This window comes from Aulonocara sp. 'chitande type north' Nkhata Bay, linkage group LG17 (assembly GCF_057382095.1).
Source record: "Aulonocara sp. 'chitande type north' Nkhata Bay isolate Kocher_YH1m ecotype deep benthic linkage group LG17, A_spYH_male_GT1.1, whole genome shotgun sequence".
In the NCBI taxonomy this organism is placed as follows: Eukaryota; Metazoa; Chordata; class Actinopteri; order Cichliformes; family Cichlidae; genus Aulonocara; species Aulonocara sp. 'chitande type north' Nkhata Bay.
In genome coordinates, this window is record NC_141360.1 from 26,223,595 (window position 1) to 26,250,636 (window position 27,042).

The 27,042-nt window shown below is 40.4% G+C and overlaps 2 protein-coding genes and 1 non-coding gene across 8 annotated transcripts; all 3 read left to right on the top strand.

Moving 5' to 3' along the window:
• The first annotated feature begins 5,934 nt into the window (after positions 1 to 5,934).
• On the top strand, positions 5,935 to 6,007 carry trnav-uac (transfer RNA valine (anticodon UAC)). Its single transcript has one exon. It is a non-coding gene; the product is annotated as a tRNA-Val (tRNA).
• Positions 6,008 to 9,166: 3,159 nt separating this feature from the next.
• On the top strand, positions 9,167 to 14,384 carry LOC147310179 (forkhead box protein M1-like). 6 transcript variants are annotated; one of them, XM_086269294.1, is made up of 10 exons: positions 9,167 to 9,269; positions 9,759 to 10,231; positions 10,391 to 10,536; positions 10,767 to 10,958; positions 11,045 to 11,173; positions 11,428 to 11,487; positions 11,902 to 11,950; positions 12,074 to 12,246; positions 12,457 to 13,225; positions 13,803 to 14,384. In XM_086269294.1, the coding sequence occupies exons 2-10, from the start codon at positions 9,799 to 9,801 to the stop codon at positions 14,153 to 14,155; spliced, it is 2,304 nt and encodes a 767-aa protein (XP_086125420.1). In that variant the 5' UTR covers positions 9,167 to 9,269; positions 9,759 to 9,798; the 3' UTR covers positions 14,156 to 14,384. The 6 variants fall into 6 exon arrangements, with proteins under 6 accessions (XP_086125420.1, XP_086125421.1, XP_086125422.1 ...); XM_086269295.1 differs by having other exon boundaries at positions 9,168 to 9,269; positions 9,759 to 10,201; positions 13,803 to 14,383; XM_086269298.1 differs by lacking the exon at positions 9,167 to 9,269 and adding an exon at positions 9,343 to 9,499.
• A 9,446-nt stretch (positions 14,385 to 23,830) lies between these two features.
• On the top strand, positions 23,831 to 26,692 carry rps16 (ribosomal protein S16). The gene is made up of 6 exons (XM_086269500.1): positions 23,831 to 23,915; positions 24,006 to 24,057; positions 24,836 to 24,937; positions 25,279 to 25,375; positions 25,472 to 25,519; positions 26,500 to 26,692. Exons 2-6 carry the CDS (start codon positions 24,010 to 24,012, stop codon positions 26,643 to 26,645), a joined length of 441 nt encoding a protein of 146 aa, XP_086125626.1. The 5' UTR covers positions 23,831 to 23,915; positions 24,006 to 24,009; the 3' UTR covers positions 26,646 to 26,692.
• The last annotated feature ends 350 nt before the right edge of the window (positions 26,693 to 27,042 follow it).

The window sequence follows — 27,042 nt, forward strand, 5'->3', positions numbered from 1 at the left end:
GTGGAAGTGGAGAGAAATGAGTTTTCTGTGACTGGTTGTGAGGAGTCTCTGGGGAACCAATCACACCTCCCCTGGTAACCACTTGTCGCTAGGAAAAAATAGGTGTTCCCTGACTGGTTGGTGAGTGGTTGTGGAAGGTTACTTACTGTCGTTAGCCGAATTGGTCACAAAAACCTCGCTAAGCCATAGTGAAACTATGAAGAGTGCAACACAAGCTGGAAACTAGGCGACCAAACAGATTTCAGTGTGGTTTCTGGCCTCTTTGCAACTGATTTCACTGAGTGATAGCGAGCAAGGGATTACCTAGCAACTCAAGACGGTCGTCAGCTGGTCTCCCTTCCCCTGTGTGACTGGGGTCTAGGCTAACTTCAGCTCATAGGCACGCAAAAGGTGAAAGTAGCCACCGTGATTCAACACATCGCGACCATATTTCGTCAAAAGATACAAGATGATTAGCTGTTGCTAATGCTACATAGCGACGTTATTCTTAGTTTTGATTTGGGAAAAACAGGGTTAAAAAGAAATGTACATACAAAAACAGAATTCGCTAGTGTCCATTAGTACAGCCTTCTCTGTAAACAATAAGTCTGGCTGAAATACACTGACCACTTAAGAACCACAGACAGTAGACAATAAAAGATGGAGATATGCTTTCCGATCTGAAAAGTGAAGCCAACATGAAAGTGCCTTAGACCACCAGGGCTGTTTAAAAGCTTGATTGTAGCAGCTTAGCACGTTTTTATGGTGCAGTGACCATTTCCTGTAAATTAATGTTCATTTATGTAAAATAACTGCCAAAAAAGTTCCCAAAGGCATTTCAAATAATTTTTCTTAGAAAGTCTTTGTTTTCAGCTAGCACAAAATGTGTGCACAAATTTAAAAAAAAAAAAAAAAAAAGTAAGAGGAAGAGTCTTTCTTCCTTATTTCCTAACTGGAAACGTTGTCTTCTGCTGGTCTTTGGAAAGAATGGCTGTATCTGTCTTTTATATACAGTCTATGCTCCAGCTACGTATTTACACTTACTCCCTTCTGGCTGGAGCATAGGAGCTAAGTGAGTGCTGACAGTATTAGCAATATCTACTGCACAAATGTGAGGGCATCAGTGATCTCATCTTGTGTTTTAGCTCACATTGACCTCCCTACTGCAAAGCAAATAGGAGTATTTCCCTAAATGTTTAACTGCTCCGTTAAACGAAATTTCTTTGGAAGTCTAGATAGGATTTTACACAGAATTAACATTAACAAGGGAGATCTGATCTAAAAAAAAACAAAGAAAAAAGTAACTTTGCTTTGAGAAGACTGTACAATTAAACTCAAGACGCAAGACCGGCAAAACAAGTCCCTGCAAAACAAGACGAGCAGTTGGACAGATAAACAGACACAAACAAACAGGACATGAAAAGAAGACAGGAAGTGTAACCCAAGATAAACAATCAGATCTATTTTGAAAGCCTGCATGACATCATCATAACAACCTCCAGTGGCAGGCTGGTGCTAAAAATAGCAAAGACGTCAAAGCGCTGGTACATATATGTCCATGAAGTGTGTGGAGAACATTCCCCAGATAACAGCAGATGGCTTGTAGATTAAAGCCTTGTGAGGAGAGGGTGAAGAGCTCGCCCACACGTGCCTGATGCGTCTCAGTCGAGCTCACCTGGCAAAAGCCTCTGAGATGATGGTCTGTGAGGGGTTAGCGGGGGCACAGGGATCTGCTTTTTGCCTTCCACGCACTGTGTACACGAAGTGGTTCTTGAACCCTAGTGCACAGGATAGGATGGAAAAAATTACTGTGGCTTGCTGAAACACATAAGGACCGGCAGCTGCGTGACAAGACATCTGCTGCTTAATGTCTTTGGGGCATTCTGATTGGTGTGATGCAACAGTTCAAGTCGACGTATGCAAAAAGTGTCTAAATATAAGGTTTCATTCTTAACCAACAGCCAATTACAAAAACCTACTTCTGCATCTCTCGTTGTTCTCATGGTATATCATTTCCTCCCGATTTTTGCTTTTGCATGAAAATAAAGGGAACTTTGCAGCACTTCCACAATATTTAGTAACACAGAAAAAGAAAGAGCAAAAAAGTGTTCAAACAGAGTACAACAAGGTAGAGTAACTCCCACTCCGGGAAATCCTATCTTTCATAACAAGCCTTTCCAGACTTGTGATGGATGGAAGCCTTATTTCAGCTCGGTGAAGTCATCAGTGTCGTGTGTTTCACTCATGTGCATGATGAGTTTGGCCAAAGCCTTCGCTCTGCTGCCGGGCTTCTCCGCTGCTGCAGGAGGGAGGAAAAAAAACACAAGGGGAGAAAAGGAAAGAGTCCACGACATCATCTCTCCAGGCCTTTTAAGGAGCTCTCCAGTGGAGGGCTGAGAGCGCTGGCCCACTTTCCCATCAAAGCTTCCCAGCTTCGTCTACTTTCCCTCCTGGGAGCCTGGAACACGGAGTGACTGAGCACAATACTGCAACAAACAGACTAAGATAGTGAAGGAAAAATACACAAAACACAAGACAGTGGCATGGCAATGAAAGCAACTGCTGTATGTGCTTTGGACAGAAAGAAAGCACGAGTTCTAACAAGCGCTTATCATGTTCTTTTGGAGGGAGCCGAGAAACAGAGGGATGAGGAGGTCCCAGCTGCTGACAGTGATCATATTCATTATTGTATTGCATGACGTTGTTTCAGCGTTTCAGAGCCCATCTGATAGAAACACTTCAGAGAGGAGAAGAAAAAGAAAAAGTAGAATAAGGAAGTCTTTGCTGTCTTGTGATGACCCTCTCTGGATGTATTACTGCCAGTGTCAGCCAGACCCCACATGGTCCCATTCTCACCCCACTGCCTCACACATGAACCTTGACCAAAGTCCACCCCCACACACGCAGACAAACACAAACACACACACACAGAGAAAGAGCAGGAGATGAAGGAGGGTGATAGTGAAGACGGTGTGGGCGAACTGAGTGTGTGCAAGTGAGAGAGATTGATTGAGGGGAAGTACCAGTGCTTTACGTGACAGCACAGACAAATGGAGAATGAAAAAGGTTGTTATGTTGGCCAGTTTTGTCCCCGTGCTGATGCCAGATCAGCAGCGTGAATTCAGCTTTTCAAGTGAGCTCCTCAGCTTTCTCTGGAAACAATAAGCCTGTCTGAAATACATGATCAGCCTTTTAGAGTCAGCTGAACGGGCACATTTTGCTTTCATCAGCCAAATCTGATTCCACGTTACAGTGCTGTTCATTTAAATGAAGTCAACAAATTTCTGAAATTTTAGCCTTTCCTGAAAGAAAAAAAGTCACAACTTTTAACTTGAACGCATTAGAATTAGAATTAAAGTTTAACACCGAACAAATAATCAAATGAGCACTACAAATCTATTTGATTTAAATGATTTATATCACCAATTACTTTCCACCCTTTCAGAATAAGAGCACAAAATTCAGGCCTCGTCTGTAGTCACGTTTAATTGCTAAATTTCAAAGGTCTTGCGTAATACAGAGGAATTTCTGCATGTCAAAAAGAAGGTAGTATTTAGGTAATATTTCACAAACTGTGGTTAAATACACATCCCCAACATAACAGCTCACAGTTTGAACAAATGGATCTTTTCTTCCACAACATCTAAAAGGTGTTCTATTGGATTTCGATTCTGATGCTTGGTTTGAAATTTAGCAGGTCATCTTGGCCACGTTTATGTATATAAGTGAATGAGTTGCTGGGTTGGGTCTAGTCTTATTACTGCTGGGCGACAAATTGCATTCTGAGAGGAGAAATTACAGTGCTGGGCTGCATTCTGACTTATACTGCAGCTCCAACTCCAAAGCCAGATGGAAGTTGACAGAGCATGGGACAGCTGCGAGACCCACTGCTATGTGGTAAATGCATGCTGAAATAGCCAAATTAATAGAAGGGGCTCAAGTCCAAACCAGGGTTCAATATCAGGCTACATTTTAGTGCTGTGAGCTGTTATCCAGTCAGCCAGACATCAATATTTACTGCTGCCATGGCACGACGAGAGGCAGAAAGGGGGAGGAGGCAGCCATTTTGGTACAGGGGCGACTTTGTGCCACTGTCAGGAAATCCCCCCTTTGTGGTGCGTTGGTGCACCACCTTGGGATTGTTGTTTCTTAGTAGAGGTCTGAATGTGACAGAAATACTGCAAGTGCTGTTGCCCATTCGTTAGTTGTGTATTGGAAAGTCTGACGCGTGTGCAAGCCTACTGTAAAAATGCAAAAGGTTAAAAATAGCAGACCAAACTAAACGAGGGTCTTGTTTTCCAGCTCTTAGAATTCTTGCATACAGCATGTTGCTCTGAAATGCTAAATTTCATGTGAAACACAAGCTCAAAAAAGCTTGATTTGTCCAGTTTTATTTTTATATTTTTTGAATTTCAGAATCTCTTTGTTAGTCATTAGGGGTTAATTTAAAAGCAGATGAAAGTGCTGACACGAAATGAGGCAACAGGGCAACAAGATAACATTAAAACTTCTGTGTAAACCTAGAAATGCGAGAAAGGAACAGAACATAAGCTGAAGATATGGGAGTAAGCGTAACACTGAGGGAAATTACAATTTATGGATATAAAAGGTTAGCTGTATTTCTTTTGACTAGCAGATTCATTGGCCTCACATCTGTTTCCCAGGGGGAGACACTTTTCTGCCTCGTAAGCACAAAAGAGTTTCCCGTCATCACCATGACAACCGTACTTCTGTATACCTTACAAAACCTTTGTGCGCCCCTCCAGTCCTCTCTCCGTCTACTTGGTTTTAGTCAATCTTGTCTTTCTGCTCAGGGAAACTTTGATTACCAGCACACACTTTTTCAACCACTACAAGGCCTATTATGGTCAAATGAAACACTATGGCCAGCCAGGAGCAGCATCTCCTCCCCTGTAAATCTGAGAACGTTGTCTCATGCTCAGAGTGCTGTGACAAGACAAGGTCAAGGGGTTGCTCCTCCAGGTGATGTGTTTCCATAAGTCCACGGAGAGGAAATGCACATATATGGTGTGGTCTTTATTTATTACTGGCTCTTTTAACTGGATGACTGCAGAATCTCCTCCTTCTGCAAGCTCTGCACCTCTTCTAAAGCAATCAACCCCTGAGTGCATGAGGGATTTAAGAGATTGGATCTCTTCAGATCTATGATGTGATTTTTTTTTTATCTATTGTGTATTTACAGAATAACTTATGATGTGATTGTGTACGTTTTTCAGTTTTCTGGCCGAAGCTGAAAATATCTCTACCCGAAGCAGTAATCTCAGGATGTAAATGGTTGAGTGGTCTGGATACTGTAAAATGAATTTGACAGTAACACAGAAGGACTGTCTGCCTTCGTGAACTGCTGAACACAGCAGGAAATCAGGGACAATTCAAGAGTCTTAGCATGCATGCAGACAGTAATGGGGGGTTGCTGTTGAGACCAATAACACAAACACAGGGATATCGGAAAGCTTGTCATTCAGCTCCGGGTTCCCACTCAGTGTTTCCTCTGTTTGTCTCTTTTGTAGATATTGGCACTGCTAGTCGATAGCTACATCCCTTTGATTTATCTGTTGGCTAATAAAGTCTTCAGACTTGTCACGCATAAAATGAAAGGTAAATAGAAAGGTAGACTGGGTTCTGGACTAGGTCTGTCATATAACGACTCCTCAGAGAAGCAGGCTCAATTTGTCAACACAAGAGCATTAGGGGGAAAGTGTCAAACGCCTGCTGTGTGCCTTTATTCATTTCATATAACTTTGTTCTTAATATTCTGCTCTGAAATGACTTCTGGTGGATTTAAAGTTGCATTTTACAGTATTTTTATTTTTTTGATCATTTAACATCCCCTTCAAGCTGCAGCACAGAATGTACATATTTCCACATATTTATAAGGAATCAGCAGCATGGGATTCAACTCATCAGGTAAAAACAATGGCTGGCAGTCCATCTGGTTCTGTAGTGTAGTGGTTATCACATCTGCTTTACACGCAGAAGGTCCTGGGTTCAATCCCCAGCAGTACCATGACTGTCATCTTCCCCTTATCTCTTTGCCACATACAGACATCTTCACCCATAGTGATGAGTTTTGACCCTTTGGTAGATATAGAAATAAAAATGTGGTTTGATGACCATTAAATTAAAATAGGTTTTTCCATCTTTAGCCCTCGTAGCTGTGAGAACAATCTCATTAATTTCTCATGCGTTTTGTTAGAGAAGCAGGACTGAAACATGGCAGAAACATCTTGGTTGAGAAAAAATGAAAGAAGGGTTACTGCGTTTAGTTGTCTAAGAGGGAGAGAAAAGTGCTGCGGCTGGTCCCACACTCCACAGACTTTTACATTAAAATGCACAGATTTACCGCAGAAAAAGAGCATGTTTACATTTGGCCACAAAAACTGAGAATATTCTTAAGTCTTTATCCATTATAATGAGATAGATAGTTTAAGCTGACAGACGGTACCCACTCTAACACTTACAACCACTAGCTGCCTGCAAGGCTTCGCCACACCTAATTTGTCACTGGACTGTAACTTTGTTTTCTGTGCCTTTTGGGTCATTTTTAAAGCTTGTTTTAAGCTGATGATTTAGCCACTGCCCCTCCACCCACTGGTTTGTGAATCACGTCATTTTTAAAGCTTGAGCAACAACAGCATAATGTCGTCGCAATTTTGATGGTGTCTGTTTTAGAAAAAGGAGAAAATATAAGTTTGTGGAAGTGTTTACTAAAACTATACAAAAGATTACAAAAATAGCAATTACACAATTATTTGCAATATTATCATATATAAGAATGAGTGGGTATTTATATCTCATTTAAAAAAAACTCGCAAGCATAGTAAAAACCTGGCTATAGTGACAACCCTGCTGTCAAACAAAGCAGGTGAAATTAGGTAGAAATATGCATGAATAAAGAAGCTTCCTACGCAGTACAGTAGACTGAATTTGTGAATGCTGCCAGCAGCGCTGAAGTAGAGACTAAAAGTAGTCAAATTCATTATCCATCTAGAACTGACACATCAAAGTCATTTTACACCACGGGCTGCATACAGCCCACTTTGGTCTGAAGTGGACCGAACCAGTGAAACTTGATAAATGTGTAAAATTACAGAAAAAGTGCTTTTTTCGCACTTTTTTCTATTTGGTATAGATACTTTCTGTAGTAAATAGCAGAAAAACTGAAACTATTTTGTCCAGTGGGCTGGATTAGAGTCTTTCCCGAACCGATTCTGGCCCCTGCGCTTTATGTTTGACACCCCTGAACAGCTCATCAGCAAGCAGACCCAAAGGGAGTACGCATTTTGACAATAAAAGAAGCCAGGTGCCTGCTCGCCTGTGTCCGACACTATAAACACCACTCTCCCTGCGATAAATGTTAGGCATACGTAGGTACTACACACTGCACACATGACTCACATCACTGTATACAGATTCCCAAGATGCTATCTGTCTTCTCTCCTACTCTGGCCCAGGAATGGCCCGACTGCTTCCCTCCTTTAAGGGTAAGACTGTGCCGTGATGCTGACACTTTTCTTTCATCCCCAAAGGATGTGTGCGTGTGTGTACTTGAGTGTCTTGACAAGTTTCTCTCTTTGTCGTGGCTTCAAGAGAAGGCATCCGAGTGCAGTTATTTACCCTGATTGAAGACTTCATGTGCTTTTGCAACATCAGTGTTCAATCATGAGAAAGTGGAGAGGGGACGCAGTTTCCTGCCCCCAACTGCGGGGTCTAGTTTGGTTGTGTCAACACTGTCCAAGCCTGTGGTCAGATCAAAAGCCGTCTCTAGTGTAAGGACTACAGTTGGATATTTGGTGTCCAAAAAGATCCCCACTTCCTTTTTCCCATACCCTGACCCATCAGCTCCTCGACCCCGAGCAAAGCTGGATCACGTGATCTCAGTGGTTCGACTCATCAGAGGCTTAAAATGAGTTTTAGCGAAGCAGGAGCGGCACCAAGCTTCAGTTTTTGGATGTAACCTGTCATGCTTTAGTGCTCTGCACTGATTTCAGCTTGTGGTTAATGATGCAACCTTGCCCCCAGCTGAACCAGCAATGACGTTACACTTGAAACTCTGTCAATTTTCCTTAGGAACAGCAGAGGGTGCTGTTGTTTACTAGATAATCAGGAGACTTGCTTAGACTCAACATGAACAATCTGCATGCTTTATGAACTGGGTACAGCTTATCACTTATCGTCTGAAGAAACGAACAGTACTGTATTTTCTTTTCTGACACCGTGTCCTGGTCCTTCCTTTTTAACTGGCAGCTAAATGGTGCTTCTTCTTCTTCTGCTTTTTGTTGTTTAGACAGACGCTGTCCTCCTCAGAACATTAAACTTCCTGGAAAGCACATAGACCAAAAACACTCACTGCTATATTTTACTGGGTCCCATTTGGTCCCACTTTTATTATTATACAAAATATAAATGGGAGATAACAGAACAAAGTACTCCTGAAATAACTATGATGTATGAAATAATGTCCAAAACACTCCTGGATGATTTCGTGGCGTCGTCTGGGAGGCCTGTCTCTTCAGTATGGTGATGTGGTAGGGGAGTAAAAGGTACCTGAGCGCCCACATCGACAACTGGCTGAACTGGAAAACCAGCACAGAGAGTGTATATAAAATGGGGAAGCGCAGAAAGCTGAGATCCTTCAATGTGTGCAGCAAAAACTTGGAGATTTTCAATCTGTCAGCATTGCTGTGGTCTGCTGGGGGGCCAGCATGAGACCTGGTGACATCAAGAAAGCGTCAAGAAACATATTAGGAAGGCTGGCTTTGGAATTAGTTAGAAACTGGATATCTGATTCACTCCACTGCCATAAACACACATGCAGGAAATCTTTCATATCGTATGCTTTCACTCTCTATAATAGAATACATCTGTCTGGCAGAGTCATCTGCCAAATATTCTTCTTCTTATGATTATTATATCATCAGTCTTTTCACAGGTGTAACAAAAATATTTCCCTAAATATAGAATACATAAAGTATTTCTAATCTCATCACCTAATCAAGACTTCATGTGTGGAAAAGTTACTTTAAATCTGTAGTAAAACTGTCAATTTTACCGCGACATCAATATATTTTAATTACATTTATTTGTTTGTAATGTAGTCACAGGATGGTTCTGTGGTTCCCAGGATAGCGCAGTATGTCTGGAGTGAATGTACAGCGATGCTGTATGTTTTACCGCAAATTATGTCTGAAGTTGTCATTTGAGTCTATTGAGGTTTTCACTAGAATATATTTTGACTTGTTACATCGGGAAAAATACTTAACCTTAATGTAAGTTATATGGTAATGTTTCATTAATTGTCAAAATGGTTATCCAGACAAAAATTCTCTAGTGTCGTAGCTATTATATACGAACATCTTGATTGCTAATAAATATAATCCTGGCAACGTTTCATACAGTTAAAAACATTGGCTAACGTCTTTTGTTCTACAAGCTGGAAATCGTCACTAACCGAAGGAAATTAGCCGCTAAAGTGAGGAGTTGACGATATAAAAAGAAGGTGCGGACCTTAGTTTTATCTAGATAACATTTAACCCGTTTAGCGTTAAATGCTTAGTATTTTATTATGATCAGTATTTGAGCTAAATCGGTGAGTTTTCCGAGTTGATCTAGACTGAATTGCTGTGAACGGACTTGATGGCTAACGCCAGTAACTGACTTGATAATTTCCATCTCCCAGCTAAACGTTACCGTTACTGTTAACTCTTGTTGTAACAGTTAATCTCCGTTGTTCAGGCTCGTTTGTGTTTTTTGTGCAGAATACCTCTGAACAACTTGGCACATTTCAATGATCTGACCATGAGACGGAGCCCGACGAGACCCCGGATTCTCAAAAGAAGAAAACTGCCTTTTCATCAAAATGCGACGGATTCACAGCCTGGAGAATCAGGCTCCAAAGATCCGTCAATACCAGCTGCTGTTCAGAGCTTTCCTGGTGGTATCCGCATCATGGACCATCCATCCAAGTCTGATACTCAGGTGGTTGTCAGTCCCGAAAAAGTAGAAGCTCAAAGCGTTATTGGGGACCTCACAGCTAAAGGCAATGAATGTGGTGCCCAGGGCCCAAACAAGTTCATTCTTCTGAGTGGGAGTGGCAACAAGTGGGACTATGGAGCTGATCCTCAGTCTGCTGCTGAAGCGGCTGCTACAAGGAGTACAGAAGGACATAAAGTCAAAGCTGAAACTACACGCAGTTTCCCAGGTGACAAACTTCTAACTGAAATTAAACCATGTACGGAAAAAAAGAAGTTTTTTTTTTAATGTTTAGGATAATACTTAAAGTATAAGTGTGGAATTTAGTGCTTGTTTTTCTCTCTGTCTGATTTGATAATCTGTATTTAACTCCTCCTCTGTTTAAGCAACAATGTTTTTTCCCCTTTTACTTTACTAGTGAATAAGGATGTAAACTGCGGTCCCTTTGACGACAGCCTTACCGACCTTAAGTGGTTGGGTAGGATGAGCACATGTGCCTTGGAGCCAAACTCTACAAAGCAGCTCAGCAGCAAGGAGAACCAGAACTCTTTACAGACTTTTGAGGTTCAGAGCTTTTTCTTGTCACCTGCTTTTTTCCCCCTTTTATGTGCCGACACAAACTTGTCTGAAGGCAACATTAACCCCAGACATGTTGCTACATGTTCCCTAAACACCCTTTCGTAACCAATTGGTCATGACTGTGATTTATAATGACAGCAATAGTAGTCTGATTACAGAAAATAGTTACACTGTCAGATTTATTGACTGTTGTTTGTTTGTTTTTTGTCATATAGGCACACAATACACATACCAGTGCAGAAGCTCCTCAGCAACCCATTTCAGAGAGGCCACCATACTCCTACATGGTCATGATCCAGTTTGCTATCAATAGCAGAAAGAACAGGAGGATGACCCTCAAAGAGATTTGCATGTGGATTGAGGACAACTTCCCTTACTATAGAGATGTGGCCAAACCAGGCTGGAAGGTACTTCAGAGCTGCTGAAAGTGTGATATGTTCACAGCTCTGCAGCAAGCAGCAGTTTTCAAATACTTTTTCATTTATAATTGCAGAATTCCATCCGCCATAACCTCTCTGTGCATGACATGTTCATTCGTGAAACGTCTCCAGATGGTAAAATGTCTTTCTGGACTATCCGACCTGAAGCCAATCGATGCCTCACACTTGATCATGTGTACAAGGTGAGTGCAGCTGACTCGTTGCTTTTACATCGGTGATATCTGGGAACATTTGTGGTACTTGGCCTGAATGTTTTGTTGCAAGAATGCTTGTTAAATGCTTATTGTTTTACCTTGTGTTTATATAATGATTTTGCTTGGATCCTTGTTTTTCAATTGTTTTTTTCATGGCTGACACCTTGAGAGTGCTTTGAGATTCCTCATGTTGTTTTTCATCTTATTTTCCCCCTAATCTCACTTCACATCTCTCTCTGTAGCCGGGCTGTGATCCAGTGACTGCCACTGTTCCTGTGCCAATGCTTTTACTGGCTAATCAAGTAAGACTGATTTAGCCCCTTTCTTTTTCTTTTCTTTTAGTTCTTCAGGAGCCATCTTCAAGTCACAACCTCAGAAAAATCTGAACGTTCATGAATCTATTTGTCACCAGACTTTCAAACCTACACAGTGTAGCTACACCTGTTTTTGTTGCAGGAGGAGACGAGAGCAGCAGGGAAGCAGAGAGGCTGAAGTCAGTCTGAAAGGCTAATGTGCTTTAAGAGCACTTGTTTCTCCTAATGTCTGGTATCCATACAATCATAAAACTTCCTTTTAGTCCTTTCCTGAGGGTAAAGATGTAGGGTCAGCTATCAAGGGACAAGTTTTGGACAGAACGCCAAGTTACAGTGTTGGTAGGTGGCAGCACAGTAAGGCTCCTAACTGATATAATTTCTGTCTCATCTTACTTTTCACAGCACCAAAAGAGGACACTTCCAGATGCAAGAAAAACACCAACTAGCTCTGGTGAGTTAAAAGAAATGTATGAGTTGTTTTATAAATTTGAGACTTGAGAAAGATCAGAGGTTGGCAAACTGCTGTTTAGTTTGGAAATGTGTAGTGCAATGTTGATGTGTTTTCTGTGTTCAGAGAGAAAGATGAAACCTCTTCTGCCTCGAACCGATTCATACTTGGTGCCCATACAGCTCCCCGTCACTCCTTCTGTCTACCTGCCATCCACTTCTACCCCTTTTCCTCCGCCCTGCTCCCAGCAGAAGGGGAACAATTCACGAGGAACAAAGAGAGTCCGCATAGCACCGAAGGTAATGAATTTCTCATATATTTCAGCTTTTTAAAATGTGTTGTTGTTGTTGTTTTACTTCATAAGCTATGCAAGTTGCAAACTGCTTTTCAAAACAAGTATTTCTTGGAACTCCCTAGAGTTTACATTGACAACATTATGTGCATAGAGATGAGTATGAACTTCACCCATACCACTAAGATTTTAATGGGAATGGTTGCATGTCTGACAGGTGACACAAAGTGATTCCCCAGCTGTGATGATATCTCCTCAGAAGAATACGGACTTTAAGGTAGAAGTGAAGGAGGAGCTGGTATGTGTTCCAATTAAATGCGAGACCCCCAAAGCTCCTCCAAAGAGACAAGCCAGCAGCTCACGGCGCAAACAGCGCTTGGTTCTCTCTGTGAATGAAGAGCCTGTTCTCCTCTGCCACGAAAGTAATTTCTTTGACTCTGGCGTAGCCTCCGATGCTTCGACATTCCAGGACAATCCACATATTGAGCTGGATGAAGACAAGCATGGGCAGGAAAGCCCAGATAGGGAGTTCTCATTCAAAACCCAGATAAAAAGTAGAAGCCATTTGACCTCATCCACCCCCAGCAAGCCACCTTCTTATGTTGCATCTTTTAAAGTGACCCCGGTGGGCAAAGGAAGTCAAAATATTCTGGACTTCAGCCCTAGTCATACACCAGGTGGTCCCACAGATACTCCACAACACGACTACACCACCTTCAGCTTCGGCAGCACTCCCTTTAAAGACTTGCCTCTGTTTAACTCCCCAAGAGAGCTGCTCACATCTGCTCCCTCCAGAGTGACCGGACCAGCAGAGTCGCCCACCGAATGCCTCAAAAGTAGCTGCTCCAGAGAGCTTCTGCAGGGAGGCAGTTCCACAGCAGCCAATCGCTCAATCACAGAGGGCCTCGTCTCGGATACCATGAACGACAGCCTGAGCGATTTATTGGTGGATATTAGCTTCTCTGGTCTGGATGATGACGACCTTGGTATGGCGAACATCAGCTGGTCTGAGTTCATCCCTCAGTTGAAATAGCCAGAGGGCCGAAACACATTCTATGGCTAAGCAGTGTCACCTGTTTCTTTTTCCTTTTTTTTTCTTTGTGTAAACACTACATGATTAGGCCCACACCAAAGCAGCAAGACAGAAACAAATTTAGATCTGACACTATTTAAACCATCCGAACTGTCCATATTGAAGAGGATTTCTCTCAACAGAAGGCGAGGCTGTTGATGTAGGAAGAAATATCACGCTCCTAGTGCTCTAGAAATTTACTCTGGTTGTCTGTTTTACCCAACTATTCAGAAGCATATCTATGATTATACCAAAACAAGTTCAAATAAGGCCCACTTGATACTATCATTTTAAATTTCTTATTGGAGACTTATTCAGACCTCCTTTTTGCAGTAGTTTAGGAGCTTTTAGCTTCAAATTTCTTTTACATTTGCTTTGCTGCTGGAGGGTTCTGGCTACCACATGAGGGGGAAATTTAACATAGTTAAATAGATTGCAGGGATGCTCCAGTTTCAATTACCGTTTGATGTTTTTTCCTGTTCATACACCAGGTGGTCCCACAGATACTCCACAACACGACAACACCACCTTCAGCTTCAGCAGCACTCCCTTTAAAGACTTGCCTCTGTTTAACTCCCCAACTGAGCTTCTCAAATCCGCTCCGTCCAGAGTGACCGGACCAGCAGAGTCACCCACCGGATGCTTCACAAGTAGTTACTCCAGAAAGCTTTTGTGGGGAGGAGGCGCACTAGCCAGTCCCTCAATCACAGAGGGCCTCGTCTCAGATACCTTGAACGACAACCTGAACAAGATATTGTTGGATATTAGCTTGTCTAGTCTTGATGATGATGAACTTGGTATGGCAAACATGAGCTGGTCTGAGTTGTTCCCTCAGCTGAAGTAGTCAGAGGGCCGACACAGACTCTATTGCTAACCAGTGTCACCTGTTTTTGAAGGGGAAAAGTGTAACATCGTTCTTTCTTTGAATTTCTTTACATATTTGGCCTCCTTTGTGTTTTACGGTTTTCCTTTTTTGCTGTATTTGTCTGTCTTCTTGAAGGACATGAATTCATTTCTTGAAGGAATTTATTATATGTGTCAATAATTAATTACATTTTAAATTAAATAAATAAATAAATAAATACATAAATAAATGTGTCTTTAATTAATTAACTAACCCTCTGGGTTTCTTCAAAATCACTATCCTTTCAGCTTGTTCTTGGCCAAAAGTGTCCAGCAACAGATTAGGTGTGTAATTTTTATAATTTTTTTGTGGGGTTTTTGTGCTATTTTTCTGCATACATTTTTAAACTATAACATCAGTTCTTTTTATAAATATAAAAAACCCTTTATTTTTTACATTTTTAAACCTTGAAACACCAGTTTGTTTGTACAATGCACTTGTTGGAAGACAACCTCAAAACTCACTTTCATATATTTGCATTGCTACTGGATTTTCTTGTATTATTAATAGCAGAGTCTGGGACGTGTAATCAATTAACATCAACAGTGTTTTTTTTTTCTATTGTTATTTTTGTGCAGGGAAAGCGAAATAGAGCAAACTTTCTCTCAGCTTGTTCATTTGTAAGTATTCATAAACAGAGAAAATCATAAAATCCCATTTTCTTCCAAGTAATACATGCAACCTGATTTATTTGTAACCGTCACTGCAACTACAATTATATCAATAATTAACAGTATCAATGATTTTTATGCATTAATATATTTTTGCACAGTGACAGAAAAACTCCCACTCGACTTGTTCGTGGCCAAAAATGGCCAACCTGTTGTTTAAATTCACAAAATGCTATAAAATTCAAATATATTAAAACATATTTCTACTTTCATTGACTTGATTTTTTTAAATAAGAATCAGTTCTGGTCCTTAAAACCAAAATTTCATTCAAGTTCAGAATTTTAACCCTTTCAATACCAGTTAGATTACATAAATGTAATGATCTACAAAGAGATAAAAACCATAAAATCCCTATTTTCTTTTTGCAAATAGCTCACTCTTTCTTCACTCCCACATGGGGCGGCAGCTGAGGTGAGTTTCTGTTTGAGTCTCCTGAGTTCATGTAACGTTTTGAGTTCCAGAGTGACTTAAATCACACTTTGTTTCCTTTGTGAATCAGCAGTCCATGTGTGTCTTTCCCTACTGATTATTCAAATAAAAGGAGAAACCTGTGATTGATGACTGTTCATTCTCATTCTGATCGGATGACCCCATGATGGTAACAACCTCCAACCTCCTCTGAGCCTTCCTTCAAAACAATTATATATGCATCATTACATTTTTGTGCAGTGAAGATAACAAGAAAAACTCCCTCTCAGGTTGTTCATGGGCAAAATTGGCCACCTCCTGTTTATATTCCCAAAGGGCTATAAAATTGACAAACTTGATTTATTAAACTAGCACCAGTCGTTGTCATGAAAACCAAAATATTTTTTAATTTAGAAATTATAGCCTTCAAACATATATTTTAATTTCCAGCCTTGAACTTTCAGTTGGAAATTCAATTCTACCCATCTGTCACACAAAACTTTCTCCACTTATGTTTCTACTGAGATTTCTAAAAACACAACAACAATGATAGGGTCTCGGATTCGTTTAACGTAGTATTGCATGGCAAGATCGTCTCCTTTCAAACAGAACAGAAGGAGTAAATACATGTTTGTGGAAGTGGTTAAATGGCCTGCATTTGTATAGCGCTTTACTCAGTCCCTAAGGACCCCAAAGCGCTTTACACTACATTCAGTCATTCACAAACTGGCGCCACCGGGCCCTCTGACTGCCACCAGTAGGCGAACATGGGGTTAGTATCTTTCCTAAGGATACGTGGCATGCAGCTAGGAGGCAGCCTGGGATCGAACCACCGACCTTCTGATTAGTGGCTGATCTGCTCTGCCACCTGAGCTACAGCCACCACCAGGTTACTAAAACTATACAAAAGCTTACAAAAGCAATTACACAATTATTTGCAATATTATCATATATAAGAATGAGTGGGTATTTATATCTCATTTAAAAAAAACTCACAAGCATAGTAAAAACCTGGCTATAGTGACAACCCTGCTGTCAAACAAAGCAGGTGAAATTAGGTAGAAATATGCATGAATAAAGAAGCTTCCTACGCAGCACAGTAGACTGAATTTGTGAATGCTGCCAGCAGCGCTGAAGTAGAGACTAAAAGTAGTCAAATTCATTATCCATCTAGAACTGACACATCAAAGTCATTTTACACCACGGGCTGCATACAGCCCACTTTGGTCTGAAGTGGACCGAACCAGTGAAACTTGATAAATGTGTAAAATTACAGAAAAAGTGCTTTTTTCGCACTTTTTTCTATTTGGTATAGATACTTTCTGTAGTAAATAGCAGAAAAACTGAAACTATTTTGTCCAGTGGGCTGGATTAGAGTCTTTCCCGAACCGATTCTGGCCCCTGCGCTTTATGTTTGACACCCCTGAACAGCTCATCAGCAAGCAGACCCAAAGGGAGTACGCATTTTGACAATAAAAGAAGCCAGGTGCCTGCTCGCCTGTGTCCGACACTATAAACACCACTCTCCCTGCGATAAATGTTAGGCATACGTAGGTACTACACACTGCACACATGACTCACATCACTGTATACAGATTCCCAAGATGCTATCTGTCTTCTCTCCTACTCTGGCCCAGGAATGGCCCGACTGCTTCCCTCCTTTAAGGGTAAGACTGTGCCGTGATGCTGACACTTTTCTTTCATCCCCAAAGGATGTGTGCGTGTGTGTACTTGAGAGTCTTGACAAGTTTCTCTCTTTGTCGTGGCTTCAAGAGAAGGCATCCGAGTGCAGTTATTTACCCTGATTGAAGACTTCATGTGCTTTTGCAACATCAGTGTTCAATCATGAGAAAGTGGAGAGGGGACGCAGTTTCCTGCCCCCAACTGCGGGGTCTAGTTTGGTTGTGTCAACACTGTCCAAGCCTGTGGTCAGATCAAAAGCCGTCTCTAGTGTAAGGACTACAGTTGGATATTTGGTGTCCAAAAAGATCCCCACTTCCTTTTTCCCATACCCTGACCCATCAGCTCCTCGACCCCGAGCAAAGCTGGATCACGTGATCTCAGTGGTTCGACTCATCAGAGGCTTAAAATGAGTTTTAGCGAAGCAGGAGCGGCACCAAGCTTCAGTTTTTGGATGTAACCTGTCATGCTTTAGTGCTCTGCACTGATTTCAGCTTGTGGTTAATGATGCAACCTTGCCCCCAGCTGAACCAGCAATGACGTTACACTTGAAACTCTGTCAATTTTCCTTAGGAACAGCAGAGGGTGCTGTTGTTTACTAGATAATCAGGAGACTTGCTTAGACTCAACATGAACAATCTGCATGCTTTATGAACTGGGTACAGCTTATCACTTATCGTCTGAAGAAACGAACAGTACTGTATTTTCTTTTCTGACACCGTGTCCTGATCCTTCTTTTTTAACTGGCAGCTAAATGGTGCTTCTTCTTCTTCTGCTTTTTGTTGTTTAGACAGACGCTGTACTCCTCAGAACATTAGTGATGGGTCAGTCGCGAACGAAATGGCTCTTAGAGCCGCTTCTTTGACGTGAACGACGCGAGCCGACTCCTTATCGCGAGCAGTGTTTTTTTTCCTTTTCTTTCTCTCAACCTCTCTCTCGCACTTTTTTCCCGCTTCACTCCGCATGCGAGCCTTGTGCTTTACGCTGGGAAGAGGGGGGAGGGGCGGTAGTTACACTCAGTAGCACAGGAACAGAGCAGGAGGGAGAGAGAGAGAGAAAGAGCCAGGGACAACAACGTCACATTAGAAAGGTATAGTAATCATCCACAACTATTTTCAGTTGCAGATGATAAAGGATTCAGAAAGTTTATTCATGCAGGCCCATATGACAGAGAATATGCATGTTCTTTTTGTTTTCACATTATAATTTATATTTAATTGTGTTGTGGTTTGTAGTGTTTTGTGTTGTTTCACTTTAAATTTGTAAAAGGAAAAAGCTGAAAATCTAAATAGTTAAAAGTTGAAATGTGAATAGTTAATTTTTGTATTATATGATTTATTTATTACATTTTATGTGGAGTAAATAAAAGTATATTTACGGTGGCCCCTACAGACAAAGCACATACAAACTTCAAATCACGTACAAACTCTGAAGCACGTACAAACTCCAAAACACGTAAAAACTCAGAAGCACGTAAAAACTCAAAACACGTACAAAAGACAACAGAAGTGCTCCAGGATGCTAGGCGCAGTGTTGAGCTTTTGTTACCTAGTGGCTACACAAGCCAGCAAGTACCAACGACTGGATTTGGTGTGTGGTAATAACAGGTAAATGAACTTTTAAAAAAAAAATTATTTGACTACATATTAATGCTTGTGTATAAATACACAAACAATACACATATGCTTTCATGCTTTCAATTGTGTAATTTAGGTGATCTAGGTAGCTCTGTTTTGGAAGTTCAGTTCATGCTAGAAATGTGTTTTGGAGTTTGTACGTGTTTTGTCTCTAGGGGCCACCGCATATATTTAAGTATAAACATATATAAATAAAACCACTTTTTTTTACATTAGTAATTCCTTTTGTGCATAATTTTATATTATTGTTAATAATAAATTAATTAAAGCAACAAAACAACCTGAAGAGCCGGTTCGGAGCTGAAAGAGCCGCATCTTTTTAGTGAGCCGAACCGAAAGAGCCGGTTCTCTAAAAAGAGCCGGAAATGGTAAATGGCCTGCATTTGTATAGCGCTTTTTCTAGTCCATAGGACCCCAAAGTGCTTTACACTACATTCAGTCATTCACCCATTCACACACTGGCGATAGCAAGCTACATTGCAGCCACAGCTGCCCTGGGGCGCACTGACAGAGGCGAGGCTGCCGGACACACTGGCGCCACCGGGCCCTCTGACCACCACCAGTAGGCAAACACGGGGTTAGTATCTTGCCCAAGGATATTTGGCATGCAGCCAGGAGGCAGCCTGGGATCGAACCACCGACCTTCTGATTAGTGGCTGACCTGCTCTGCCACCTGAGCTACAGCCACCCCGTTGAAATCCCATCACTACAAAGCAGCAAGACAGAAACAAATCTAGATCTGACACTATTTAAACCATCCGAACTGTCCATATTGAAGAGGATTTCTCTCAATACAAGGCGAGGCTTTCGATGTAGGAAGAAATTTCTAGTGCTCTAGAGTGCTCTAATCTACTCTGGTTGTCAAATATTCAGAAGCATATCTATCATTATACCAAAACAAGTTCAAATAAGGCCCACTTGATGCTGTCATTTTAAATTTCTTATTGGAGACTTATTCGGACCTCCTTTTTGCAGTAGTTTAGGAGCATTTAACTTCAAGTTTCTTTTACATCTGCTTTGCTGCTGGAGGATTCTGGCTACCACATAAGGGGGAAATGTAACATAGTTAAATAGATTGCAGGGATGCTCCAGTTTGAATTGGTGTTTGATGTTTTTTTTCTTTGACTTTTTCATTCATTGGATCAATCAATAATTACCTCAGTGTCACTTCTTTGTATTTTATGGTTTTGCTATTTGATCTTATTTATCTGTTTTCTTGAAGGATATAAATTCATTCCTTTAAGGAATTAATTATATGTGTCAATAAGTAATTACATTTTGATATAAATAAATAAATGTGTCAAAAATTAATTAATTAACCATCTGAGTTTGTCAGTCATTACTTTTTACGTCTTTAACCCTTAAAACACCAGTTTGTTTGTACATTGCACTTGTTGGAAGACAAATGCTACTGGATTAATGGAAGAGTCTGGGACATGTAATTGATTAACGTCAACATTGATCATCTTCTATTGTTATTTTTGTGCAGGGAAAGCAAAATAGATCAAACTATCTTTCAGCTTGTTTGTTTGTTCACAAATTGAGAAAATCATAATATGTTTTCCGAAATAATACATGCAACCTGATTTATTTTTAACCATCATTGCAGCTACATGTATGGGAATAATGAACAGTATCAATGATTTTTATGCGATATTATATTTTTGTGCAGTGACAGCATGATGAACATGCTGAGAGAAAAACTCTCTCAGCATGTTCATGTTGTTTACATTCACAAAATGTTATAAAATTCAAATATGGCTAAAGAACCAAACAGGACAGGCAAAAACAAAACAAAAATTTTTCTACTTTGCCCGACTTTATTTTTTAAATTAGCACCAGTCCTTGTTGTGAAAACTAAAATATTTTTCAAATTCAGAAACTACAGCCTTCAAATACCAGTCAAATTACATATTACTACTAACTTTTTAGGAAAAATAGCAATAAAGTTCCAATTTTTTCACCATGTAATTGATAAAAATTCATACTTTTTTCACTCATCATTGCAGGTCAGCACCAGTAACAGTAACGATGCCTTTTTGGCATTATTTCTTCTTTTGATGAATAAAAAAAACAAAAACAAAAAAACAAACTCCCACACATAGCGTGTTAGTGGCCAGAAATGGCCATTTAATGACCAAACGACCACTACGATGAGCAAAATTTGTATTTCGGTGTGTGTGTGCATCCTCATTAGCAGCAGGATGTGCTAACCACAGTAGCGTGGTCTTTGTAGGCACACTTCCACAGCTGGAGAAAGTGGCTGCTGTTCTAATCCTAAAGGTGCACCTTTTTCTCATTTTGTTGGTGGGCTGTGGGTCACACTCTGATTCAGACTACTGTATCTTGGGATCAGTGGCAGAAGCGACTGATGAGCATCGGGGACAAAGCTATCTTGCAGCTGCTGAGGTTACCAGCATGCACCCCTCTTCTGGGATCACTCTTCATTTGTAGATTTTAAAGGACTCCCACTCGTGTGAAGTGGTTTCCATGGGACAAAGGCATTATATTCCAAGACATCCAGGAGATTGTAGAAAAAAAGCTAGCAGCCAGCAGCTAGTTTTCCTTCAACAACTCAAGGTGCCAACATCCTGCCTAGGTCATCCACACTGGACAAGCTGGGGAGGTAGCTTTGCGTTGCTTCCCCTGATTGTGCCAACAAGAGCCAGTTTTCATCTGAGGAGTTTCTGTGCCAAGGTGAACCCCTTTCCCTTTTTTACTTTTAATCCCCACATTTGTGAAAGAAAAGCAAAACACTTTTTTTTGAAAAGTCTGTAACAAAACCATCAAATCTGATCAAGGTTATTTAAATGCTGCAAAAGAAGAATGGATTGGAAAAAAAAAATACATATCCTAACCTTAATTACTGGGGGAGAATAATGAATGATGCTCATAGTGAGTAAAAAGTAAACTGAGTGCATTTTTTAGACAGAGATTCACTTTTAATGTGTATGTATAATATAATACAGATACATAAAAAACACTCCCAAAACAGAATAAATTATTACAAAATATTAAAAAAAGAATATAAAAATGGAGGCAACTTTTCCTGTGGTAGAATGTATACAATGTATGAAAAAATCTTTACTGCAGATACTAATTTTGTGTTGTAAGATTTATGACTTTCATGCTTTCATAGTGGTACTTAGGAGAGCTTGACATTTTCTCAGGTGGTATCACACTGTAAAAAGTTTGAGAAACACTGATAAGTGTATGTGTGCTTTTGGAAAACATTTAAAGCTGCTGTACAGAATCTTTGAAACAAGCTTAAAACACTTTTAGAATATAAACAGAGCACTCTGCTTCTCTTTACAGCTCCTCACTCCACCAGGGCTGTTTGGCACTTTCTGATAGTGTGCAATTGTGATGTACGTACTGCGGCAGTCATACAGACAACTGGACGGTCCAAAAGTTGGCCTACCTATTACTGGCTGAGGTTTTAGTAGAGTTGTGGCTGAACCACATAAAAATATATCATTAATTTTAATCTCCACAATCAATGATAATTCCATGTGTTCCATGTGACTGGTTCTCAGATAGTTTTTTTTCTGCGCTATACAAGTCTCAATCACCAACATATACAAGCACCAGTGTTTTATATAGTTCATATGGTTTTTGTTTTATATATGTATTTTTAAAAACTAATTATTTGACTTACATGCTGCCATGGCTCACGCTGCAATGCATTCTGGGTAGCTTGTTCAAATGGGTTGCACTCAGAACCCTGAATTGAAGAATTCAGAAGAAACTTCTACCATCAGTTTTGCTCAACTTCAAAGCCACAGCAATGATGAGAGATCCACAATGTGCTAATTCATGTCCAGTGCTCTTACATTCAGTCAATTGGCTGCAGCTGCCATCTACACCTTTAAATTACATTCTGGTTTCTACAAGTCCTGCTGAAAAACCAGTGTCCTTTTCTAGCTAAAGCAGGGGTATGAAACATATGGCCCGCGGGCCGGATCAGGCCTGCAAATAGGTTTAATCTGGCCCCCGAGATGATTTTGTAAAGTATAAAATTGAGATGCAATTTTTCAATAAAAGAAACTGCTGGGTTCTGGCTACCTTTACCCTGGGAGCACAGGAGCAAGCTGGACCTCTGCTGCTCCCACCCGAGGAACTGAAATGGGTGCAGGAGTCAGCAAGGTCACAGTTGCCCTCACCCGGGGAACCAGAACAGGCACAGGCAATGACTGGGCATCCGCCATACCCACCCGAGGAGTTCTCATGTCTGTCAGATTTATTATATGGACGTGGTGACAGTGTAAATACAGCCTGTACTTGTGATTTTCAGACAAATTTTGGGAGCCGTTTTAACATTGGACTTTGTGGAAGAGTTGGATGGAGGAAGCTGTGCGTTGGTGACATTTATAAAAGAACCATAACATCTACTACAATAATAACAACATTGGATGAAAGAGGGCAATGATGGCTACGTTTTGAGGGTAAAATGATGGCTATAGACCGAATGCTGTGGACACAGCAGCAGTTGAAAGAGAAGATTTTAAGATCAATTTTTCCCCTGCTTCCACTCTAGCAGTTGAACTGTCTCATTCTAACCTCCAACATTCCGTCCCACACACACCCATTATAGACTCTGAAACGGATGAAAAAAGCATGAAACTTAAACTGGAACTGAAGTAAAAGTAAAGAGGATAATAAAAGATAAATACAAGCTGAATAGTTCAATGTCTTGGCTTAATTTTAAAGTTTGAATGGAATCTGTCGGTCAAGGTATGTGGAAGTAGTTGGAGTTGAAAGAGGAGTAAGTCGAATGAGAATCTGAAGATTCTTCCATTGAAATACACTATAGATTTTTGCTGAATAAAGTTGAATAATTTAAAAAATATATAAAAGTTAAAAATGAGAAAAATACAAGCACACATGTCCAAAAGAAGATGAATCTAATGGTGGTTGAATGGGTTTTCTAAGTTGAAAAGTGTTGAAGGAGATACAAAAATGTAAGGAAGATGAAAAGTAAATATCACCCCGAATACCTGTTTCCCCCGGCATTATACAAGAGGTCCATGCGACAATATTTAAAACTGCCTTTGTTTTGTTTTTTTAGATTTACAAACACAGGAACACGTGAGATCAAACGCCAAACACATGTACATTCTGTTCCCTGCCATTGTGAAACAACAGCAGAAACTCTCCGATCTGCTCAATATTAGATGGTAGTAAAGCGAGATCAACTGTCGCAAGCCCTATCTCAAAACAGCTTGCATTGTCGTGCAGCAGCCCCTGAACCTCCGCATGTGAAACCCCATCGGCCTCTTCGTACGGCACCCTAGCTGAAGACGGTATGTTCTTCAGAGTGATCCGGCAAAATAATAGAAAAATATACTTGTTTACCGGTTTCTAATGTAAGTGTTGTCTTTTGTGTGTTTCAGAAACATGCCAGCTAAAGGCCCTCTGCAGTCTGTCCAGGTGTTTGGACGTAAAGTGAGTAAAAATGTGCAATTTAATCCACGTGTGGGGTTGCGGCTAACTTGTCTTGCTAGTCGTAGCTGTAATGGCTGATATTAAAAGGTGGTGGGCCTCTGATTTTACACTGCAATTCCGCAGTAAATAAGCCAGTTTATATGGTATTTATAACATTAAGTAGTAATAATACTTTCATTGAAGCTTGTAATTACTGTTCGATGTGATGTAGGTGCTACACACCGGACGGTTTTGCTTTTCTTTAGCTTACCACGCTAGCCCTGGTGCTAGTGTTAAGTTTGGGTTCTGAATGACAGAGTTAGCTCAGGTTTATCCTCATACAGTCAAATAGAACGTATTTAACCAAACCATTAAATATCGCTAATCCGTCACATCACCTTGAAATGCGGAGTTGCTGTCACCTTGGATTTTAAATTGAATCTCGATGCGTACAAATGAGCGGAAATTAAGAGTTAAACATTACGTCAATTGTGTATCACCAGATTGAACACGTTTGTATGTGCCATAGATTTACTCATTTACTTCGCCATGTTCATTTTCCACAGTGGGTTTTCTCGTGTCATTTTATTTTTTATATTTTACTTTAATTGAGCGACAACAGTTTGTGAAGCCTGTCCCCACCCGATGAAGTCGTGCATCAACTCCTGATGTTTACAGATTTGACTAAAGCTGAAGAAACTTACTTTGTTTTAGTTTAGTTTTGTAAATTAACCCCCCCCCCCCCCAAAAAGTACAATATATTAAATTCAGTGGTATTCATCTGAACTTTCTGTTGCAGAAAACTGCCACAGCAGTTGCCCACTGCAAGAGGGGGAATGGCCTGATCAAGGTGAACGGCAGACCCCTGGAGATGGTGGAGCCTGCTACGCTCCAGTACAAGGTGAGTCCTAACAAGAGAGGTGAACATGAGTGATGTAAGTGGTCGTTATTTAATTTTGTGCACATCAAATGATGTCACAGTAGAGCGTGAAAGCTCTTTCTTCAGGCAGTTGATGTTGGACATTGTACATATGGGATTGATTTTATTTTATTTTTAATTTAAGCATAAATCTAGCTGCATTGGAGTTGCTTTTGGTACTTACAGTTGCATGTGTATATTTTAGAATACTATATGTAGAATTCAACAATTTTAAAATTCAGTTTTAAAACGATAGAAAGGATTTCCTTTTGAGAAACATCAATGACATAAATTTGACATCAATATGTGATTCTTTTTGTAAGCTTTTGGAGCCAGTGCTCTTGCTTGGTAAGGAGCGTTTTGCTGGAGTGGACATCAGAGTCAGAGTGAAGGGTGGTGGACACGTCGCACAGATCTATGGTAAGCAAAGTATTTCCTCTCTATAATTTTGCTCATGATGTTTTATGATTAGTGTTGAAAAAAGGCTCTGAATATCGACATGTTCTTCTCTCTCAGCCATCCGCCAGGCCATCTCCAAGTCCCTGGTTGCATACTATCAGAAGTGTAAGTAATGAAGTTTTTTTTTTTTTTTTTTTTGTACAAACATCACTCTTTTGTAAATAGGCATGTTTAGAGTCACTCCAGAGTACTACACATAGGCGAGAAGTGGAAAGTATTTGATAATCCCATGGTGCATTTCTTCTTAATAAAATCGTAAACCGTAACACAGTACAGAAAATTTGGTTACAGTTAAATACATTAGAACTTTTCTGATTTGACAACTCCAGGCTTTTGAATGCTATGGTAGGTTAGCCTACTGCTGAGCTATTGGTGTTTGCTCTATGCTGCATAAAACTGGACTAAGACTGACTATTTAATTGTTTGCATTGGAATTGTTGCGTGATCATAAGCAGTGGGCTGAGCTGTGAGATAGAACTGCTGTGTTGTGCTCACTAGAGCAGGTCATTGTCAGCATGAACTATTTTTGAGATTCACAGGAAGGTATTTCAGAAGCAATCTAGAAGTGGCACACTACTTCACTAAAAATATGCATCTATTCTAAGTCACTTCACAGAGTACATGAGCAGGGCAGGAAATCAAAAATAAGATGACTTCTATCATCTGGTAAATTTTTAAAAATAAAATTCCCCCCGTGTGTGCAAATTTCTCTGCTTTAGATACTTGAGTACTCGTCCATTCTGCAGTAACTACTACTTTTTAAATATGGGTTTTGTTGGACATAACACACATTTATAAAGGAGCTGTGAGAGTAGAAATGAGTTTTTATTGATCTGATTTTTGTATGTATTGATGTACAACTGTCTCTTGATGACTAGGAAAGATCAGGGTTGCATTGTGGATATGAAACAGCTGGAAATTCTGTAGTTCTAACAAGTTCATAATAAATATTGAAACGTAGCACAAGGAAAAAGTTACTGCAGTTATGGAAATCTGCAAACAGTCGAACCAGTGAAGAACATTTGGCTAGACTGCATATTACTCTGAATCTTAATCTGGACTAATCTGTATTTGTTTTACTGCAGATGTGGATGAGGCCTCCAAGAAGGAGATCAAGGACATCCTGATCCAGTATGACAGGACCCTGCTGGTTGCCGATCCACGTCGCTGCGAGTCCAAGAAGTTCGGTGGACCTGGAGCTCGCGCTCGCTACCAGAAGTCCTACCGTTAATCCCCGTGTACATTTTCATAATAAATTGGAGGAACAAAGAAAACAAATTTGTGATTTTATTTATTGACTTGCTCTGTTCCACGGTTATCACCCCTGGTTATTGTCATCTTACAACTGCTCCACTGATTTGTTTTGGTTGCTAGGCACCTGCAGCCACTTTCTATTCACAATAGCTCAAGTACATTCAATCAGTGGGAAACAATATCACAGACGATTACCTATGTGCAGCTGCATTTGTTTTTGCTGACAGTCTCTAGTACTTGTGATGTTACTCAATCTGAACCATGGCTCTCATATTAGGTAACTCTCTGAAGCTACCAACAGTATTTACTGCTAATGTGGTCACAGAAATTACCTGCAACTATTGCATTTATCCCAGTCGTTTGCTATTTACCAC

What these genes read in the sequence shown, in the direction of transcription:
- LOC147310179 (XM_086269294.1), top strand. Translation starts at nt 9,799, where the DNA reads ATGAGACGGAGCCCGACGAGACCCCGGATTCTCAAAAGAAGAAAACTG. An exon ending in CACTTGATCATGTGTACAAG is followed by an intron (nt 11,174 to 11,427) that starts GTGAGTGCAGCT and finishes CTCTCTCTGTAG; the next exon opens with CCGGGCTGTGATCCAGTGAC. An exon ending in GAGTCCGCATAGCACCGAAG is followed by an intron (nt 12,247 to 12,456) that starts GTAATGAATTTC and finishes CATGTCTGACAG; the next exon opens with GTGACACAAAGTGATTCCCC.
- rps16 (XM_086269500.1), top strand. Translation starts at nt 24,010, where the DNA reads ATGCCAGCTAAAGGCCCTCTGCAGTCTGTCCAGGTGTTTGGACGTAAA. An exon ending in TCCAGGTGTTTGGACGTAAA is followed by an intron (nt 24,058 to 24,835) that starts GTGAGTAAAAAT and finishes TTTCTGTTGCAG; the next exon opens with AAAACTGCCACAGCAGTTGC. An exon ending in GGTTGCATACTATCAGAAGT is followed by an intron (nt 25,520 to 26,499) that starts GTAAGTAATGAA and finishes GTTTTACTGCAG; the next exon opens with ATGTGGATGAGGCCTCCAAG.